Source organism: Sebastes umbrosus, chromosome 1 (assembly GCF_015220745.1).
Source record: "Sebastes umbrosus isolate fSebUmb1 chromosome 1, fSebUmb1.pri, whole genome shotgun sequence".
In the NCBI taxonomy this organism is placed as follows: domain Eukaryota; kingdom Metazoa; phylum Chordata; class Actinopteri; order Perciformes; family Sebastidae; genus Sebastes; species Sebastes umbrosus.
Genome location: NC_051269.1, coordinates 10,960,799 through 10,983,775, shown reverse-complemented (window position 1 = coordinate 10,983,775; position 22,977 = coordinate 10,960,799). Strand labels below are relative to the sequence as shown.

At 41.6% G+C, this 22,977-nt stretch overlaps 1 protein-coding gene across 1 annotated transcript in view; it reads left to right on the top strand.

The window, feature by feature from the left end:
* LOC119475078 (voltage-dependent calcium channel subunit alpha-2/delta-2-like) overlaps nucleotides 1-22,977 on the top strand; it is a 101,705-nt gene that overhangs the window by 43,334 nt on the left and 35,394 nt on the right. The window contains exons 7-11 of the mRNA XM_037747578.1: nucleotides 6,235-6,366; nucleotides 6,595-6,652; nucleotides 19,325-19,375; nucleotides 19,677-19,776; nucleotides 21,192-21,353. Coding sequence (XP_037603506.1) covers nucleotides 6,235-6,366; nucleotides 6,595-6,652; nucleotides 19,325-19,375; nucleotides 19,677-19,776; nucleotides 21,192-21,353 — 503 coding nt within the window. The remainder of the gene's footprint in view (nucleotides 1-6,234; nucleotides 6,367-6,594; nucleotides 6,653-19,324; nucleotides 19,376-19,676; nucleotides 19,777-21,191; nucleotides 21,354-22,977) is intronic.

Below are 22,977 nucleotides of genomic sequence, written 5' to 3'. Positions count from 1 at the left end.
TGACCTTGTATGTTAGCTCGATCTCCCCTCTTTTACATCAGCCATCACTTTAGCACACTAACATGATTTTAGTTGACAGACGGTCTCTCACGCCAGATCTGTACTGTATTTTTTTTTTCTGTCTGTGTGGGCATGGTCTCGCCCGCTCGTGGACCCTTCCCTTCCTGCTTGGCACCGTGCTGCCCCGCGGACATAACACCCTCCTTAGTCTGCAGCTGCCAAATGGACAAAAGGGAACACATGTACCTTCCGGGACTCTGATTTCGCTTGGCATGTTCCCTCTGTTATCCACCTCTAACCTTTTGGACACAGTCTGCCTGCCTCTTTAAAGACTCAAAAACCGGAGCGTGTGCAGACAGACAGCCATTTTCACAGTGGCATTTCTTCTTTTTTTTCCTTTCTGTTATTGTCTAGCTCTTCGCTCTCTTTGTTGAACAGGCAGTGTATGGCACCTGTCTGTGACAATGCCCTCCAGCTGTGTCTCCAGACAAATCTTGTCAGAATTAGACACTCTTGGTTCAGGAGGAGATGTCAAAGGCCGTAGCTAACTCACAATAGAGCAATCAGGCCTGCGCATTGTTCCCGGAGCCATTTTGTGCCAGCTCTGGTTCCCCCCGTCTGAAGATATAAGTCAGAGAATAAAGGCCTCTTGATTGAGCCTGGTGGAGACTACGAGAGTAGAGCGGTACAGTGCATGAAATTAGCTTTTTCACTTCTACATGTGGAAAATGTTTACTATTGATGTTGTTTGGTTAGCTCCCATTGCGCGGTCTGCTGTGCTGATTGCCAACTGGAGATTTTGTGCCAACTCCATTATGCACACGAGTGCGGTGTTTTAGACGTTGGTCTATGTTCCGATCTGACACCATCATTTAGAAAAAAGTCAACAACAAGGAAATCAATTCTTCTTTGATGCTCCAAAACAGTAGCCTTCACTGTGCTGTCGAACCTGGATGTATCATGGCTGCCACTGGCAACTACTGTTTTAGATCAGCGAAGAAGAACTGATTGCAGGTAGTTTGTCAGGTGACGATAGCAAACAACAACAGTGCGGTGCTAGTGGAGAGTGTAACGGTAGTCAGAGCGAGGAAAATGTCAGCCAATTGATAATATTTCACAGTGGAAAATCCAACAAGTAAAATGGCGATATGTCCAGTATGTAAGTAATAAGTGAAGTAATAAGTAAATTAGCACACAGGCTGTCCACTGAGGAGACCGCTAAGAGAATTGTTGTTTATTCCTAGCTTCACTTATTTATGTTCTTTGACAAACTGAATAATAAAACAAAGTTCTATTGCATTTATTCTCTTTAAGTATTTGTTCATGTTTTATAAATGTTTAACCTGAGTCAAGCCATACAACAAAGATAGTAATCATATCACATTCATACATGGTCAGTAGTAAACAGCTGTTAGGTAATAATAATAGGTTAATAATAATAAATATATATATTTTTTATCATGCTGGTATCGGATCAGTACTCGGTATCGTCCGATACCGCAAGTTCAGGTATCGGAATTGGGAAGGAAAAAATGGTATCAGAAATCACTCTTTACTCAATTTTACTGCCAATAAAGTGTGGGAAGTGTCAGTGAATTATAAACAAATTTAACTCCCCTTATTTTTTATACATTACCTAAACATACAGTATGAAAAATAACTGTCCCTTTAAGATATGGCTTTGGTTATATATGCCAGCTGGATATTAATTCACTGAGATTCACAACAAGCTGTATTTGTCTCCTGTCTGTTTGAGTAATGTCACCTACGTATATGTCAAACTGCACCACCACCACTTAGTCACTCTATTTAAAAAGTACAATATGTAAACGCTTCATGGCGATGGCGGTGATAATGGTTATGACTCTTCCGACAGATTTAGCTAATAGCTTCAGCTCCATTACCGTTATGGATGTGTTATGAGGGACCACTGGTGTTCCGCTCTGATATATTACCGGCCTCTGTGTGTACAGTAAGCGCATGCACCTATTTCTATAATGTTGGATTAATACAGGGCATAAGGCGCAGATCGCTGTGGATGGCTCTTTATCTCGGCTATATCGGTGTGAATAATGTGTGTGTGTGAGGCGGTTTGGGGGGGTGGGGGTCATAGGATGGAGGAGGTGGTGGTGGTGGGGGGGGGGTTGAGAAATGATCTCACGCAGAGATGCTCCATAAATCCCACTCATAATTGTTTCCCTACTTGGTGTGCAGTCTTGCTCCATAAAGGGGCAAAGCCAAGGGTGCTCTAAATGTCAGGGGAGCGGCGCGCTGATGAATTACCTTTTAAAGATATCAGAGAGCGGCGCGTTCCACGTGAAAGATGAGCCCAACACAGCGCTCGGAGGCCCTGTCTGCCTGTGTGAGCATATTTCCCCCCCAGGGGAAATTTGTCTTTTTATCAACTGTCCAGAGAAGTCACAGCGCATCCTAAATGAATAAATCAAAGAGAATTAGTTCGCTCCGTTCTCTTATCTCTGATGTCCCCGTTTTTCTGTAGAGATCACCAGCAGATGTGTGTTTCTCTGTGTGTGTGTCTGTGTGTGTGTGTGTGTGTGTGTGTGTGTGTGTGTGTGTGTATGCAGAGTTAGCCTGACAGTCGAGGTGGCTCACATCAAACACCGAGGATGTTTTTTTTGTGCGATTAAATCGCATGTCAATATATTTTTTCGAACTGTTGTTTTCGTCACAGAACGTTTAATATTACACGGCGAAAAAGCGACATAATCTTTTTTTCGTAACATGGTCGATTTTTCTGAGCTTAAGGGGTCAACCAACCACGCTGTGAGTTGAGTTGCACCTGGATTAATGAAACAACAACACGGAGGCCGAACCAGGACGGCAAACTTTATCACTCCTTTCAACCTTTCAAGATCGATGCCTAACCTTTACCATCTCTCGAGAGTTTTCAAAATAAAAGAAAAGATATAGACATATATATAAACACACTTTGGTCTGTCTTATTAAACCTTGATTGAAAGACCAAGACTGACCAACACTTAGGTGTGAATAAAGACACATAGGGCTGCCCCCTCTTAGTCGATTAGTCAACTAGTCGGTCATTTTGGTGTCAGACGACGTAAGATTTCTGTAGTCGATTAGTCGTTTTTTTATGCTTTTTTCATGCTGAATAACTTATTTCCCAGAAACTTATGAGCACATCTCTGGTAAACACAAGATTCACATCAAGAACAGCCTTAAAATACACACACATCATGAACACACAGTCAAGAGTGTGTGTGTGTGTGTGTGTGTGTGTGTGTGTGTGTGTGTGCGCGTGTGCGTGTGTGTGCAGCCCTGGGCAGCATTGCAGCTGATAATCCTTGCATAGCCAGAGTTCGGTTGATCCCTTGATGTTAGTCAAGGTAGCTGAGATGGTGCTAGTTTTAAACAGAGGTCGCAGGATGTCTGTTTGCCCTTGGCCTGTCTGGGACAGCTATCATTACAGACCCAGTGCCTCTCCTGATAAGAGCAGCCAGGACTTCACAGCACACAGGCTGCCGCCGCAGCAGCCCGCTGTGATAGCTAATGCTTAAAGGATACGACTTTTTACACATTAATCAGATGGCTCTTTGACCACAGAGTGTTGGCCAGATGAAATTGAAATGCATGGTTTGGTTCCCTGATAATCTCCGCGCAAACATCAGTAAAATATATAGCCACTGGTCGGAAATGAATCGGAGTCATGGGAGCGACTGCGGCAAGTTTTGAAAATTCATAGTCAAAGTTGCAGAGATACTGAGAGTCTCACTAAGTTCTCTCTCTAGTTCACTCCATCTGGACGCTTGGCAAATGTAAACTCTGTGTTATGAGAGATCAAACATAAAGCTCCCTTTCTAATTCTGGAAGAATGCAATTAAGTTTGTGGCAGAAGTGTCACTCACTAGTACACATTCTTCAGGAATTAGTCCTCAAATAACCGCACAATGAAAAAGCCGACAAAGCATTAGATCGATACGATTTTTCCAATAAATCAAAAGTAATGTTTTACAGCGATCGTGAAGCCTCAGCTGTCCCAACAACTCCCAACTATAAAACTGTGATTAACAACTTTTCACCAGCTAGTTGTTTCACCTACAAAAGCAAAGGACAATGTGGTCTGACATTTGTTACGTAATGTGAAAACACCACAGATAATCAATTCTTTGACCTCTAAGTCTTTGATTCTGCCATTTTCAATTTAGAAGTGTAAAGTGAAGTTTAGTTTGTGTGTTTTTCTCTTTCTCTCTCTTTCCCTTATGAGCGAGAAATTGCCTTTTCGGGCTGTGAAAGCAGCCACTCATTCGTGTTAATTTCTGTGTTGCTTTCCATCAATCGTCCTCCCCCTCTCTCTGGGTTTTTATGTTTATCCCCATCTGTAGGGCTGCCTCTATCCTCCTCCATTCTTCCTTTGTGTTTACGTCTATGAATTTTGAGAAAAACATGTTGAGGAGCTCCCCTTGGTGATGGCAGCAATTTGGCTTTCATATATTCCTATCCTCCAGACACTGCTTAGTGCTGCTGTAGTGCATGTGTGCGTGTGTGTGTGTGTGTGTGTGCGTGTGTGATTGTTTGTGTGCATTTGTTTTACAGGATACTAAAGAGTAATGAAACTTAGCTTTTATTTTGAGCTACAATTTCGGGTTCGAGTGAACATTCAGCTGGAAATATAAAAAACAATATGATATTTTTTTTAGGCAATTCTGTGATTGTGATTATTCAGAGGCTTACAGTAAAGGAGGTGAGCAGTAGATTAGGGGAAGGTCGTGGCGTATTTAATACCTCTAAAACTGACAGCTTGTCAAACACTGAGCTGTAATTGAAAAGCACGGGGGAAACAGGATAATGATCGTTTATTTGTCTGAAATTCAAACCAGCGGTTTGAGGAAAGCCGGACTTGTCGCTTCGGAGGCTCGTCTAGTTTTGGTTGGCTGAGTAATTAAATCAGAGAAGCGAGTGAAGTTCTCTTCAGCTCAGTGCCTCGTCTTGTTTCCTCTTTAATCAGGTGGCTATTAAACCTCTGATTGCACTCCCCATCTTCTGACTTCAGCTCTGCTATTAAACACACACTGAAAGCATGTTTGGTTTGTGTGTGTGTGTGTGTGTGTGTGTATGCATTTTGTTAGACATAGAAAAAGCATAATCTGTATCATAAAAGTGAAAATGTGAAAACAGTGTAAATACAATATAAGAGTCTGAGGTAGAGAGGAAACGAGGCCCAGGTTGATGTGGTCGTAGAGTTATTCCACCTCCACCAGCAGCGTGTTATTCCACTTCTTGTTGACTACATGATGAATACTTCTCTCCACAACCATAAATCAATTTCACTACCACTGACCTGCTAGATATATCTGTGACCTCACGTTTCAACTCAAAACACACACCTTGATGCGTTAAGCCGCGCACTCACAAGCGCTTTCTTTTTCATTATCACGCATCCACAAATCCTCTTAACACAGACACACATTCATGGACATTTTGCAGGAATAGTTTGTATTTCTTTGCTATCAAAATTGTTCTGCCTCCACATGCTGCGAGTGACATATGACCTCCTCCAAGGTCATCTCAGATTCCTCCTCCTGCACTCGTCAGAGATCACCCAGATTAGGCGGATGCCGGGCCACCGCCGGCCGAGCTGCCTGCATACATCCATTCTTATGTGCTCAGCTCAGCTGCTGCTGGCACGGACAAGGTTGTTCGGCACGGAGAGTTGACCTTTGGGTTACTGACAGAGTAAAACCTGGTGTTTTGCACTTTGGTTACTTTACATTTAGGGCTTTTTGTTTGACTTTTTTGGCTAAAAATCAGGGAATTTTTCTGTGTTTATTCTGAAAAATTGAAAAACAGTTGCAAAAAAAGAAACCAGTATCACAAAACTGTGGGTTTAAATCGGATTATAAAAAAACATATTTTTAGAGCCTGTAGTTTAAGCATTTCTTGCTTTTTTTATACTTAATTTGAGGGACTATGGCACATAATCAGCAACTCATTTACATTTTCTCTCTTTTATAACCAGAAGCATATTCTGAGCTCATTGCAAGAGGACCTTGCTTTTTTTCTGAAAGCCGGGGTTTATGGTGTCCTCTTGCATCAGGAATCACACAAATGTTTGGATGCATGGGGACATTTAAATCCGGGTGAAAGTCTGTGAAAAACTGAGTAATTATTTTTCTGTGTAAACTGATCAACGAGAAACAATGAACCTTAACTATACTTGAGTCTGATGTGTGTTTATCAATGTGTGTGTTCCTACAGCCCCGGTCATCCTGAACGAGTTGAACTGGACCCAGGCGCTGGAGAGGGTCTTCATTGAAAACCGCAAGGAGGACAGCTCTCTGCGCTGGCAGGTGTTTGGCAGTGCCACAGGAGTGACTCGATACTACCCAGGTAGGCTGCAGGGTACTGAGTCAACAGTCTGCCTTATAACTCACGGCAAGATAACGTCTAAATTGACCCTAGGGCTCCTCGGCTGCAGAACATTGGCAATCTCTTATCAGATGGCCGTACTGGTAACTCGATGGACAGAATGAAATTATGAATACTTTGATCTAATCTGATATGAAATATCCTACAGTGCACTGTACGGCTTATAACTTATTTTCTTGCTCTCTCCAGCCACTCCATTGAGGGCTCCCAACAAGATTGACCTGTACGACGTCCGCAGAAGACCTTGGTAAGGATAAGAGGGATTTTATTTTCTTCTTACACTATTAATGCCTATTGGCCAATTTTAGGAAGAATACAAAAAAAAAACATCCATCATCTTCAATGTTTTTGAACGTTGAAGTTTTCAGAGGTATTTATTTACTAAATTGGCACATTTGGACTCTTCAGCAGCTATAATGGTGATAGAAAGAATGACACTGGTGTTAATGTACTGTACTTCTGAATAGGGCTGCAACTAATGATTATTTTCATTGTCGATTAATCTGGCGATTATTTTCTCGATTAATCAATAAGTCGTTTGGTCCATAAAATGTCAGAAAATGGTGAAAAAATGTCGGATCAGTGTTTCCCAAAGCCCAAGATGACGTCCTCAAATGTCTTGTTTTGTCCACAACTCAAAGATATTCAGTTTACTGTCATAGAGGAATAAAGAAACCAGAAAATATTCAGATTTAAGAAGCTGGGATCAGAGAACTTTTACTTCTTTTTCTTAAAAAATAGCTGATTAATGGATTATCAAAATAGTTGGCGATTAATTTAATATCTGACAACTAATCGATTAATCGTTGCAGCTCTAGTTCTGAATAATCATCATCCAAAAAAACAAGCTCATGCCAGCTTTTAGTAAAATATAAGAGGAAGAGTTGTTTACTCACTGATTTTGGATTTACACATTCAGTTTAAGTTTGACTTCGATAAAGTAGCATCAACATATATAAAGTACACTATAAACAGTTTTTACTCATAAAGACCAAATCAGCTCTAGATGTGGTAAATTCTTATATAAATTTGCCATATTTCAAATAACACACATCTCAATTTGCTGCTTTATCCCGGTCCAGACGAGTGTTGGAAGGTGTGAGTTTTTGGGCACCAGGTGAGAGTCCAGCTGAGCGTTGAGAGTAAAGGAGATTGTCTGGCTGAGAGCGGACAGCCTCGAACCAACACAAACAGAGAGCAGCAGAGGAAAAGTGCAGAAAATTGCAGAAATTTAACTTGTCATTGCAAACGCCTGTGCTGTCAGCAGCACCACTGTCATGCTGTCTTCAAATTGTGACAAATTTCTCACACATGGTGTAAACACATTTGACTTTTTTAATATATGTGCTATAAACCAGGTGTCGGTAGACTCTGCCACTGAATGTGCTGCTTTTTCTTGTTATATTTAAGATGATTTGAGGTCTTTTCATCCTCATTATCTTCTTAATTTTTTGCTCAGTGCTGGAGTGAAAAGGAGTTACCTACTTACATACAACTATTTTCAATTATTACATGTACTTCACTGAACTACACTAAAATACTCACTACAACGGTAACATAATGTTTGCATCAATGCAATAATATAAATATGTTTCTGATAATGCCTGTATAGAAAACAAGGTTTTAATATTTTGTAATATTGTTTCCTAAACTGGATGCTTATCTGCACATTAGTGGGCGGCTAAATGTAACCACATGCACACACAAAAAGGCTTTAACTGTTAAGTGCAGCCTTACGGCACATTATGATTCCTGTACAGTGCTTTGTCTTTGGCTCCTCTAGACCTCCTGTGCTCTTTCTAGCCCGGAGCTAAATAACGGATATTGTTTAGTGCAATGAGATCAAAACGTTTTCCCGGCCCGTATTTATCTCCCTAAGTGATAATGTTGGTGCATTGTCTTTCCCTACAAGGACAAAGCAAGATAGAGGCTAATGTTTTTTGTTTAAAGTGCCCACCTTTGGCTGTGTTTCTCAGTGCAACAGCTGATCTCTGCACAGAGTGCCGGGGCGGCGAGTGTGACGGGCTGGACAGAACTAGGCTGCGTTCGGCCAAACAGCCCCGTCACGCACCCGCCCGAGCTTCCTGTCCACCCTTCCACGTTCAATCTACCTGCCACTGTCACATCGGCTTTGTGGCAGCCCTGCCTGTTGCCTGGTTACAGGTTGGAGTGAACTGGACATAATCATGACAGCAATGTTGATTAGACCTGACCCCGTTTTCCATCTCTGTCTGGATCCAGCTCAACCTGAGTGGCTGTTTGAGGTCAGTCCAGGCTGTCAGATGAAGTCACCGAGCTCAGACAAACAAACAAAAGACATAACCAAAAGAAGCTTTCGCGTTGTGATGAAGTTTATTTATATGAAAGTCGAGATCCAAAATGCCCCAATATTGACATCTTTAAATGTAGCCACTTCTGAAAGAGAATGAATCCATTCATCTGTAGATGTAAATTAAATGTTGATGTTGATAAAGGCTCAGTCAAGGTTCAATTTATTCATCCATAAAAACATGGAAATTACAGTGCTCTCACCCTAATCAACCAAAACATAGGAAATAAATACCCATAAAACAAAAACAACATATAACTATATTCCAGTAACAAAAAGAACCATCAAAACAAACATTCAAATATATTAAAATCACAGTTTACACCCTCCTTACTGTACAACGTTGTGGTTGTATCCCAGTTGGATAAAAGAGAGAGAATAAGAATCAGTAGAGTTTTTAACCATGTACCGAGAATCGCAGGTATATTCAGCTATAACTAAATAATTTAATCTGTCAGTATCAGTTTTGAAGTGATAGCAGGTTCTTATTTGGATGACACCATTTTTTTTTGTCTTTTATTAAAAAAAAAAAAAAAGTTCTCGCCTATTACCTCAATGTATCTGCAATCATCAGACTAACAAGGTTTTCACTGACAGTTTAATCAAGCGAACACCAGAAGTCTCCTTAGCGCTCCACTGTCACCGTACCCAACACTGTAAACGTGAACAATGCCGGAGACACGAGGCACCGCGTAGCAGGATAAGTTAAAACAACGATCCTGTCTCTGATCTGTCAGCGCTACAACCAAAGTACAGCCGAGTTTAATTCTCTTACACATGTTTTGACTGGGGGACTCCTCCCGGAGACAGGAAGGCACAAGGAGAGTGAACGCTGCTGAGCGGCAGCAGCGCGTGTGACAGAAGGAAGAGGTGTATTATTGCAGGAACACCTTGTCTCCCCCCCTGGTCTTCCATGTTTGTCACTCCTGTCGAGCTCTTCCTCGTGTCGGAGCCTTCGACATTGCTGTGGCCCGTTGCCTAGCAACCTGCGCCCAGCCGCGCTGAGTGGCGGGGCCGTGGCAGGGAGTGTCATGATATGTCAGGTCAGACTTGTGTTATTATAGTCTAACATGCTGTCTCTCCGACTGACACTCGGCGGAGAGGTCGGCCAATCACACACGTTACAAAAACAGTCCACAGGGGTTAGGTAAGCCCGTCGTGTGTGCCTATGTGACAGCAATAGATAGCAGCATCCGTCACACAAACAACAACATGAGCATTTACTCAAGTCGTACGGATGCTAAGATGAACACGACTCATGCACAACACTTGGTGTTAAACTCAAACTGACATTTGAGCACTTTTTGTGTAAGGAAATATGAACTATAATTATTATACTAAAGTTATTGTGCATATTTTTTTCAAAATATTTAAAAGGATAAAACAGTTTATTGAAACAGCATCTAAGCTTCAAGCGTCTAGATGGGTGTTTCCCATGGCAACAGTTGAGTGACATTTGCTAGGTGATACACTGTCAGTATTGAATAGCTTGTGAACGTTGAGAATAAGACACAAGGCCACAGCATAATGGTAAATGCTAAAACTTAGTTTAACAGTAGCACAAGTAGACCAGAGTCAAAATGTCAGTTACACAGGTTTGCTAACATGAGCCACCATAAGCTAACACCACTGAGGGTGTTGAGCCAGGGGAGTTTTTTTGCTTTAAGTGTGTAACATTTCTGGGGATCTATTAGCGGAAACGCAATATAAGATTCATAACTATGTTTTCATTAGTGTATAATCACCTGAAACTAAGAATCGTTGTGTTTTCATTAGCTTAGAATGAGCCCTTCATATCTACATAGGGAGCGGGTCCTCTTCACGGAGTCCACCATGTTGCTTCACCATGTTTCTACAGTAGCCCAGAACGGACAAACCAAACACTGACTCTAGAGAGAGACTTTCACGTTTAAAGTTACCTGAAGGCCACCGTATTTCTCCGACAAGCTTGTGAAACTGGGCTAACGTGAGCCGAAGAGTGTAAAACCGTGGTACAACCAGCCGTCTGACCTCCGTTGCCCCTAAAGTAGTGTTATTATGGTATGGATGGCCTCTGAGCGAGGCGAACGGCGTTACCACAGTTTGGCTCTCAATTTTAAAGCTAGAGTGAAGACACTGGCATCATATGAAACTAGAAAACCTGAATCCTCTGGTACTTGGTACATTGAGATTAGCTTGTCGTGAAGGATGTTAAATAACGCTCCAAACTGAGGCTAAATTTTGGCGAGAAAAAACTGTCATGGTCCCTTGACCTCTGACCTCATGTGTGAATGTAAATGGGTTCTATGGGTACCCACGAGTCTCCACACTTTATGATAATCACATGCAGTTTTGGGTCAAGTCATAGTCAAGTTAGCATACTGACACACTGACAGCTGTTGTTGCCTGTTGGGCTGCAGTTTGCCATGTTATGATTCGAGCATATTTTTATACTAAATGCAGTACCTGTGAGGGTTTCTGGACAATATTTGTCATTGTTTTGTGTTAATTGATTTCTAATAATAAATATATACATACATTTGTATAAAGCAGCATATTTGCCCACTCCCATGATAAGTGTATTAAATACTTGACAAATCTCCCTTTAAGGTACATTTTGAAAAGATAAAATTTTTTTGAATAATTTGCAATTAATCGCGATAAACTATGGACCATCATGCATTAATCTCAATTTAATATTTTAATCGACTTGACAGCCCTAATGTAAAGTAAATAATGTACAAGTGCAGACAAAACACACACTGTTTCACACATCCTCCCACACACCTATCATCACTCCTCCCCTCACAAACCTCACAGATACATCAGATCACAGTGGCTGATACGCCCGATAGATACTAGAACTTCACAAATGCAACGATAGCGACTGGAATACACAGATGCAATCGCAGGGAACATGCTTCAGTAACGTTTGCACTGACTGCCTCGGGGAAGAGTCCTCCAGTCAAAGATGTGATTTACTATGGAGAATCAAAGTACGGGCCAGAATTCACGGCCAGTTTGTAGCGTAATAGACCTGTAGCTTTCCTGGGACGGATGGATGGCGGCGCGGCTGACCCGGCCAAAGCTGTCCAGGTGCACTTCTGAGGAAAAAGAGCATAGGGCCGCCTGCCTCCACAGATGGGCTCTCTCCCCGTCTGCTCCCCCACCAGCAGCCCCAGGAAAATTAATGGTCCAGTCAACACACTTAATTGTCTCCAATTGCTCTGACATTAATTATTAACATTTGTCCATTATAATGTCTGTTCGTGTTATCAAGGGAAGCGAAGCAGAGGGTGAAGCGAGGCAGAGGGAGAGGGAAAAGCAGAGGGGCGAGGGGAGAAATAACCAGAGAGACAGGCATGGAGTCCTGTTAGCCAAGCGTTGCAAAGATCCCATTACCTCCCAGGTTCACAACAGCATGTAGGCTATATCACATATTGATTTCTTCAAGAAGTCAATCTAACCTCTTTGTAAATATTATGACTGCTGTTCAATCCTCGAATCCCCTAAAATACCATTCCCTGTATCTCCCTTCTTTCAGTCTCTTCACCCTACTTCAGGGAGAATACAGAGTCAAGAGAAAGACCAGTGTGTTTCTGGTGAGACTGAAGGGTGACACACGGCTTTAACAGTCCCAATAAAATATTTGACATTTCAGTTTGAGCCAAAATGTGAGAGACACGGCGGGGTACTTTTTATTCCATCTCAAAGAGCCACAGTAACAGACTAGTACTCGTCTGCTAATAATTGATGCTGATGTATTCCAATATGCATGACTAATTTAATATATTTGACTTTTTTTTTTCAGACGGGAAAGTGGTTGAAAAATTGAGCATAACATTTTGTGTGTTCTTCTTAGGCATAACCGAAAATATGGAAATGTGAATCTTGGTAGCAACACTTCCAATAATCAACAGAAAGTGGAATAAATAAACAGCAGACAACATCTCTTTCTCCTGCAGGCTCTCTGGGCGCTGTCCTCCTATATTTTTTTTTTAATCTTAATTCAATCTTTATTCGCCTGCCACATCTACAGGAGCACTAAGAGAGCAGCAGTCCATAAAATAATAAGCCCATCAGCACAACGCAAATCCGCACACACATGGGAGCATGCACACGAACACACCTACATACACACACATACACACACTAGCTGTCTTTCTGTGTTATATACAGTTCTCCCATTATTCTGCAGTTACTCTGCTTACATCTACTGTACATGATGGATGCATATCAGATCTCATGCTGTGAAGAAAATATACACATTAAATGTGGACAAAGACATACAATGCAGATGGTACTGTAGTATATACATCCCACTCATTATTTTGTATAATAATAAACATGATTCCAACAAAAAGAAATGGTGAAACATGAACACACACACACAAGTAAGCTTTTCCTCCACACTTACTGTAGCACATTAAAATGAGCCCGAGCCACTCCATGTATCATGCTACATGTATCTATTGCATGTTTCTGAAATGTATGTAGTAGATAATTCCTCCAATTTAAATGTAATGCGCAACGCTTTGTGGAATGGGTCAGGGTGCATAAACACAATCTCCCGAGAGAGTTAGCCCCCCGGCACAGTTAATGTATTGATTTTACAGCGCTGCGCCATGATAAAACTATTTCATGAATTCCAATGAGACTCCTTTTACCAGACGGCTGCAATAGGAGCAAAAATACAATCACCACAACGCCGAATATGTCATTGTGTTCGTTGCTTGTGTAATGCATTTCTTTTAGATTGATGGCGGGTGGTGGCGTGTTGTAAGGGCGGGGTGGCCGTGAATGTTGCCGCTTTAATCTCCTCTCATTTAGAGCAATACCTCGTTCCACCTCGGTGTACAGACCACATGTCGGCCGCACACACGACTTATCTTGATTGTACATATTGTGACGGTTTATATCATGACATACATGATGTAGGTAATGGCTTTCTGCTGTTTTTTTATGGGCGTAAAGTCACTGCTGCTGCTGTAGCCCGTCCTGTTTTTCAATATATTGGCTTAATAATATATCGTAAGATAAAAAAAAAAAACATTGGCCACTTAACCTTAGGCTGTTATGTGTTATCTGCTGTTAGCTGAAAAGCCTTCTGTTACAGTGGGTGATATATTGCAAACATTTATACTTTGCTCAGCGATTATTTCCCTTGTCAATTCAACTGTGAATTCTGTTTTTGATTAATCAGTTAGTCCAGGGTTCAACGTTAATATTCTTTTTTTTTCAGAAATCTACTTGCCTTGAAGTCAATTTTGACTTGCCCCTGTACGAATTGTTTTATTTATTAGCAGTTATCAAGTAACAACAAAGACTAAAGTTAATTGTTATGTTTAATCTTTGTTAAAGTAAATTAATTTGGAGTTTCACCCACATCCTCTACCGACACCCAACTAAACTCCTGCTTCCAGGATAATTGAAATGTTCGCTTGCGCTTCAGCTCATGAGCTTTGTCAAAGTGACAGATCGTTACTGCACATGTGCAACTCTCAACAGAGATGAGAAGGAAGCGAGATGGCTCACTCCTTAGCTACTTTTATCATCAGCTCCGGAAATCTCTTCTTTTTTTTTTTGCGCCGGGCCAGTGGGCAATCCTTGTTGTTGAGCTCTGTGTTCGTCTATGAGATATAAAAAAAGTAGCAGAAATTCTCATCACAAGCTCTCAGAGATCAAAGTAATGACAGCACATTGATTATTTTTGTGTGACCAACAGTCCAAACCAAAAAAAAGATCAATTACATCTCTTCAAAACAGAGAAAAACAGTAAATCTTCACAAATACAATGGAGTAGAAGTCTTTGTGGTGATGATCACATACAGGTGCTCTTTGGATCCTTCAGATGTGCTTATTCAATCGTTAAAAGGGCTCATTGCATGGGTGGAATATGGTCTCAAAAAAGTACAAAATGCAAGTTTCCCTCAAAAATAATCGAAAGCACTTTTTTTCTTTTTGCACTTTTTTGAGATCATATTCCACCCATGCAATGAGCCTTCACAAGATTGAATAAGCACAGTAAATCTTCACATTTGAGAAGCAAATATTAGTCATTTTTTTGATAACTGACTTTAATAATTAATTCCACAGTGTCTTAACAAAAGACCGGATCAGCTATACAAGATTTAAGGTCACTTAAATGTATATTTTACAGCAAAACAAACAGCAAAGTGTCAGTTAAACATAATATGAATACGTTGTTCCCACACTGCATCATATCACATTATCTCTATAATATTCAGAAACATGGTCACTTTTGTGGTTCTTAGAGGCTGTTTTACTGTGTGTATTATGGTTTATGTACTTATAAGGACTAAGTAACCAGATATTTGTTTGTATGTGTGTTTTATTTTTATTGTGCCTGTAGCTGTAGTTAACCACCTGGCAGGTGCAGTCACATCGCCAACACAACAGCCACTGCTCTACTTTTATTTTAGGTTTCACTTGAATTAAAAGGTTAAATTAAATCACGTACAGTTGGAACTCATTATTATATCTTGTGTATTAAGCTTCTCACAGTTTAAAAAAGATAAATAGAATAGTAATGTCTGAAATACAGTCTTCTTACTAGTTAGTATGATTGAGCACCCGTGGTTAGACACCGACCATAACTTTGAGCGAGCGGACAGAGAGGCCATGGGTTGATATGTTGTGTCTGCCGGCTGATGGCTGATGGTTGTGTCGTGGTGGAACAGAATGGGCGACAGGGCTCAGTTCAGCACCAGCCAGGCCCATCTGCTTGTCACCTGGCCTTGGCACGCCGGAGACTGGGTAATGACAGGGAAAGAATGGCATCAGTGGGCAGAAGCTGAGAGGTAATTACTGACTGGAATCCATGCAGAAACAACACATCTGGATGCATGAGTCAAAAATGTGGAGGATTATACACTGATACCGGCCTCAATTCATGATTTGTATCTGTCGGAACCGTAGAACCGCGTATAAGCCCGGAGACCGAAAATCCTTCACTCCGCCCCGCTCTCTCTGATCCTGATGTCCTCTGCTCAGAGGCACAGAGAAAATTCAATTGTGCTTCAGGCAATGGAAAGGGAGAGAAAGAGAGCGGTGCTGATACGCCAAGACAATCTGTGGGGAAAATCAGCCATGGCAGCACTATATAGCTTCAGTGTTGAGTGACGCTATCCTGGCTCATGTGGTACTCCCCTCTACTCCATCACTGCTCACACATTCCTCCTAAACCCCATTACTGCTGATCAATGCTGCCTCTTTCACAGTTAGAGAGAAATGATCTTCTTGAAAGTGATATTTTCTCTGCAGATTTTAGGGCCAACTCTTGCACAGTTCTTCACTGTGAGATTTTACATGGGGGGTGTGGAAGATGACCCATAATGACTACCAGTAATAGAGGTCTGCATTGCCTTATAATTAACATTTAGCCCCTTCAAAATAACGCGGAAGTCCCATTAAAGGACTATTCTCCTCGGTGAGAAATAGACTGACCAGAGAAGTTAATGAAATCCTGCAGTTGGTCTGCAGGCATCAGCCGTCACCAAATGACCCTCCTTCAATCTCCAGAAGGAGTGTCTCCGTCCCCCGAGCCCGAGGGGAGTGGAGACGTGGGCCACATTTTGACCAAGTTTCCGTCCTGCATCGATGATCGCTTTCACAAATCCCATCCGCTCGAAAAAAAAAAGAAGCAGTCACTGTGTGGAGTCTCAGCTCCCCCCCTCCCACTCCCTCTCACTCCCTCAAATTAAGATTTCAGTAATTAAATTGATAAAAGTCATGCATGCCAATATGCCTCATGGTTCCAGACCTGATTTCATACGCCACACAGTTGTGGAGAGCTGCGGAAGTTCTACCTTTGATGTAGCATTCTTTATTATTGAAAATAATTGGATTCTCCCTCCCCCCCAACTCTCTCTCTCTCTCTCACACACACACACACACACACACATTTTACCCGTGTTCACTCTGGGCATGCTCAGTTAATCGACCTCTTGCGTGGCAGTGCTGGTGCCGAGTCTCTGTTCCATCTGGGGGTTTCAGGCAGCTTTTTCTGTGGCCCAGGTTGTGTCTGAAAAACGGATTTGAGCAGCCCAGGCGGCGTGCTCGGGGACGTCACTTCAATGCAGGGTCAGGGGTCATGCTGCAGGTTGGAGTGGCTCCTGCCAGTGAGTGGGAGCGGCAAGACTTGTGAGAGCAGTGTGCGAAGCCTACCGGGGCTCTGTTGCTCTACCTCCGTATCAGCTTGGCCGAGCATAAGAAAAGAGCCTCTCTGGCCCACAGGCAGCTGGCTTCTCTCCACACTCAGCGGAACGGCTGATAATCAGCAGAAAGAGACCCCTGATGATTACTCTGCCTCTGCCTAAGACGGCTGCTAACTGCTTGCCTGCTCACTCCTCAGAATGTCAAACTAGTCCTCACATTTGAAAGCCCCCCCCATCCCCCTCCCCCTCCCCCTCCACAGTGTGCTATAGAAAAGCCTACAATGTCCATCAATCTCCGCTCTCTTTGTATCAGGGGTAAATGTGAATTTAATTGCCATTGGAACAGAATGAGGGATTTTTTGATTTCTCTCTGTATGTCATCCTCTATCAACCGTGGACAGATGTTACGTGCTCGCCTCTTCCAGGACACAAGTTGTCTGGCCTTGCTAGTTCAGCTGTGGCCCGACGCCGTGCCGTGGCCGACACACACCCAGAACTGCCTTATAATAAGAGTTGCTTTGCAGCGGAAGCATAATTGTCACATTGAGGCCCCCCCTCCCCCCAACAAAGGGACTGACAAAGTAGATGATGTGTTTGACGCCCAACTGATGAGTCATCAAAGGAGCAGAACCGTCAGCTATCTTATTTTACTGACAGCACTTAGCTCAGCACAGGTCAACACCACTCAGGCTGCTCCTTCAAGACTTTATACAAATTTCAAGTGACTATATAAAGCACATTAGACCGATGAGTCACCATAGCGTTACTGCAACAAAAAAAAACTTCTTTAGAAGTAATTGATGCTCATTTTAACTCCTAAAATGTTTTTTGTCTTTAAATAATTTCAAAAGTAGATACTTGTGTTTCTTGAAATAATTATCAGTATCTTAAATAATCAAGTAAGGCACTACAACAAAGTGATCATTTGATTTGGGAAGACCTATTTGATGGTATTGATGATAGAGTGTGTCAACGTATTGGCTTTGAGACTTTTAAAGGGTTAAGCAACGACTTTGATTAAGCATCACCTGTATCACCTAATATCTGAATTTCAAAAACCTGTTTTAACGCATAACACAAAAAACCTTAGCCCTCATCAACATAGTAAGAATTGGGTTATACAAATCCTCTGGTTTTGTACCTTTTAGACTCTGTATTAGGCTTTACAGAGATGGCTTGTGTGCTTACAGTAGGAGGTTGGACAGCTCCGTGCAGGCCACTTCTAGTGAATGTGTTCATAAACTAGCATTTACTTGGGCTTATGCAGTAAGTTGATCTATTGATTTTTTTTTTTTTTAAGAAAACTTGACTTTTAAAAGGTTAAGCAACGACTTTAATTAAGCGTCGCCTGAAATGAGGAGATTCCAACAACATCAACACGTCTCCAGCACAGCTTACTGTGGCCTTTAACTTATAATGTCACATTCTTGGAAAAGACAGAATAAACAAGCTAATTTAAGCAGGATATAAGATAAATGGTAATATCTGCATTTCAAAAACCTGTTTAAGCACAAAAAATCTCAGCCCTTATAAACATAGAAATAACTGTGTTATATGAATCCTCTGTTTGGACCAAAGATATTGAGTTTTGCACCTTTTAGACTCGGTATTGGGCTTTACAGAGATGTCTTGTGTGCTTACAGTAGGAGTTTCAACACCTTAAAGTGACCATAAACTAGCAATTACTTTGGCTTATGCAGTAAGTTGATCTATTGGCAGTTTTTTTTTTTAAGAAAATTGACTTTTAAAGGGTTAAGCAACAACTTTAATTAAGCGTCACCTGAAATGAGGAAATTCCAACAACATCAACAGGTCTCCAGCACGGCTTATTGTGGCCTGTAACTGATAAATAATGTCACATTCTTGAAAAAGAAAGAAGAAACAAGCTAATTCAAGCAGGATATAAGATAAATAGTAATATCTGAACCTGTTTAAACACAAATAATCTTAGCCTTTATAAACATATTAATAATTGGCTTATATGATTCTTCTGTTTAGTCACAATATGTTAAATTTTGCACCTTTTAGACTCTGTATTGGGCTTTATAGAGATAGCTTGTGTGCTTAGGAAGTTGGACAGCTCCGTGCAGGCCACTTTTAGTGAATATGTTATTAAATACTTAGACCACAAACTAGCAATTACTCTGGCTTATGCGGTAATTATTTAGACTAGGCATTGTTGTTCAGTAAAGAGGAGTATCTCTGTTGAAGTCAGCCGACAGTAGCTGGAGCCAACACTGAAGTATATAACACAACTTATTAACTCTTCTAAGCACATAAGCCTTTTCAGTATTCCGTGGCTTAAGTGGGCTCAGCCGTGGTCGCTCCATATTATCATGGCTCGGCTCATTGTGACTTTGGCTCCTTTCTTTAATGCCAACTCTCAAAGATTATGGGAACAAATTAAAGTCCGTTCTTTGTGTCTTTTGTACAGGTATATCCAAGGTGCATCGTCTCCAAAGGACATGGTCATCATTGTGGACATGTGAGTGTCTTTACTCCTCAGTCTGTCTCCCCTTTCCACATTTTCCCCCTGGCGGGAGTGGATGTCTGCTTCAAAGGGCGCTAGTGCCACCTGTTGGTCTGAGGAAAAGTTAGAGGGAGGCGAACGCTGCTCATTTTCTCACCTTGATTGAAGTCCACTTGCCATTGTGTCACCATCTAAAACATGTAGATGTGATTTTGAATGCATGCCAACCTGTCCTTCACAAGTTAGGAAAATGGACATAAGCAGGATTAGGACTTATCTTTTTCATAACTGATCTAAGAGTGTGACTTTTCTGCAGGAGTGGAAGTGTTACCGGATTCACTCTGAAGCTGATGAAAACCTCCGTGGTGAAGATGCTGGAAACTCTATCAGATGATGACTATGTGAATGTGGCCATGGTGAGTACAAGCTTGCAAGCATGATTTGAAAATGAATGATACAAATCACTCCTGAAAGCACCAATAACACAAATATTTGTCGTATTCATTAAGCAGGTGGTAATCAAGCAGGGAGTCAGTGAACGCTCACACTGCTCCCAGTTGTTTGCTCTCAGTGGAAACACTGCACTTCCCTCATTATAGCGTATTTACTTTTCCTGCACCACCGTTGTCCGAGTGGGATTGTGCCCGTCTCTCTCTCTGCTGATTACCAAGTTTTCTATTAGGACTAATGTTTAGGGAAACGTTAACGTCATCCTATATTGCAGGACGGACACACACACACACACAAACACATCCACATGCTTGGTGTGGTGGCTCTGTTTGGAGACTTCCTTCGGTAATCCTTCATAATCCATTGCTCTTAGCCACTGTGTGCCTCTAAATCCCAGCTCTAAGAGCAAGAAATGAGCATGGTAATCTGGGTGGGAACGCATCTGATTTCACCCCTATAAAGAAAGTGAGGGCTTACAAAAGCTTGCTGTGAATTATTTGCAAACACAAAAGACATTAATGACCAAAAATTAACTGAAAATAATAATCAAACTGCCGTCGCTGCTATCTATATGCTTCAGCACTTTTCTTTATGACAAACTGTGGCCTCACTTCTTTAATGGTGATTTAATTAGTTATAATAATACAGACTTTATTTCTTAGGACTTTTTTTATTCATTATAGATAGTAGATTTAAAACCCAGCTTGTTTTTTCTTAATCTTGTTTCACAGCTACTGTATTTCCTCACATAATGTGATATTAAGAAGTGACACAGTGATGAATATCGAATATGTGGCTCTAAACACTTTTCTGCGTTTGATTTCGGTGTCTGACAATTTAAATAAATGACACAACACCAACCTGTGAGAAATGCCAGCTTTTCTCGCACGTAATGTTTTACATCAATCTGTCCTGAAAATGTCAGTAGATTTTGAGGTTGACCTTCAAGAGGAAACAGCATTTGAAACCCTGCTATTACAGACATTGCTGCTAATATTGTAATCGCGCATAGACACTACACACAAGCAGGAGAATATACGCCACACACAAACCTGCACACACACACACACACACACGCAGAGTTTTAGGCTAATTTGGTGGATGAGATGAGACAGATGATATTACCTTGGCTGGGTTTCTGTTCAGTGGTTTGCACTGGCGTTGCAGGTGCACCTGTTCTTTGTGTGGAAAGTTGTAATTACCAGTGTTTACTGCCAGCCAGAGAGTAGCAGGGCAGCTTACATCTGCGCACACCCACGTCTGCATCCTGCCGCCATGAACTACGCACACAAACACACAGAGATACACGGTCTTACAACAGTTGGAAACAAATTTGAATGCACATTTTGCTCACGTGCGTGTTTACATTTCCCCCTTCTAGTTCAATGAGAAGGCCGATGCTGTCGTTCCATGCTTCAGGACTTTGGTCCAAGCCAATGTTCGGAACAAGAAGATCTTTAAGGAGGCCGTCGGGCATATGGAAGCCAAAGGAACCACAGATTACAAGTCTGGCTTCACGTTTGCCTTTGAACAGCTTCTCAATGTAAGAGCCAACAAGCCTTTCAGGGAAGGGCAACGCAAGGGTGGATGTTTCTCTGTGGCAGAGGAATCGTGTGCCTCCAGAAAGCCTTCAGTAACACGCTGGAACTATGTGCTAAAGCTCCAGCATGTTATTATACGTCCTGTCAGATCCAGTTAATAAAACCAGATTAACGGTGATAAAACAGTGCTGACAGTGAGCGGTCCAGGTTTGTGTAAGACATTTCCAGAGTTCTGTCGTTGTCGAAGGTAGGTCTGATAATAGCCGCCGTTGCGACGGAGTGACGCTAGCGTTTGCAGCAGCCAGCGCCGTCGTGAGGTCTGTCAGCAGCAGGCGTCCACGTGCTCTCGACACAGGTGCTGCCTCAGCTCCGTATGCTGCTGTGTATTTTAAGAGGCTGCCACCCTAATGGGCTCTGATGGGATGATTGATGAGCGCAGCCCAGAGGAGATCAGCCACAGACACTTTATATTCCTCTGGTGGGCTTGGAGGCATAGAGCCAAGTGCCAGCTGCCCCCCCACTACCTCCACTACCCCCACACTCCCCCCCATCCCTTGCCAGCAGAATGAGAAATAAAAAGGCCCGTTTAATCGCTGTCTGTGGCAGACCCACTCCCGTGATTGGTGGCAGAAGCACAATAAAAATATGTAATTGTAGCAATATTATTTATCTTTATTAGAATCTTGTCAGATTGACATGCCACTGGCCTGCATATCAATGGCAGCTGCTGTGCAGGCAGGCGGGGGGAGTTTGTATCAAAGCTGAATGCTAAAAAGTGGTGCGTGGCTATGAGCATATACTGCTGAAATCTAATTTAACGCTAGAGTAATATTGTATACTTCAAATGAAATCTTAAAATTATGATGATATGGGGGAGGAACCCGGGTAGGAAATCTGTAACCGAAGCTTAGATTGGTTTATTGCAACTAAATGTAGTATGTGAAAATTATGATGTGGACGATGAATAATAAGTTTACCTCAGTATGGAGGGAAACATATTTCCAGGGGTAAACAAAAATATAGAAAGAAGGGGTTGTTTCTATCTGCTCATACGATGCATTAGTAGACTACGTTTAAACACTAAAGATGTGAATTCATGTTAGAGTGGTTGTTACACTGAGTAATGTTACACTGGAAATTTACCAGGTTAGCCATCAGTAATAAATAATAAATACAACCATATATGTACGCGCACACTTATGTTAACTTAAGGGACAGCACCTTTATGAGAAGTATTTGATCATTTTAAAGAAAGGGTTTGGTACATGGCAACAAGTAGAGCTTTACATCATCAGGAGCAGACATTATCAAAAGAAATAGTATCGTAAGTAGAGAAAAGAAAGAACAGATAATAAAAATAAGTAGCACAAACAAAAGTGGAAGACCCAGTCCACAATGAAATGAAATTAAAAGGAGAACAATCCTATACACAGGAGATTCTTAGCAATAAATTAAATCTAAATAGACATAAATTGATTTTTTTAATGAAAAAGGGTCCTATCAGAGATCCCATCTTCCAAACTACCTTTTAATCTACTGAGGTGAGATTTATGGAGTGGATCTACTAAGATCTCTACCGCTGCATCCATCCAATCTTTAATTCTAGTTCTAATGTTTTGAAATAAT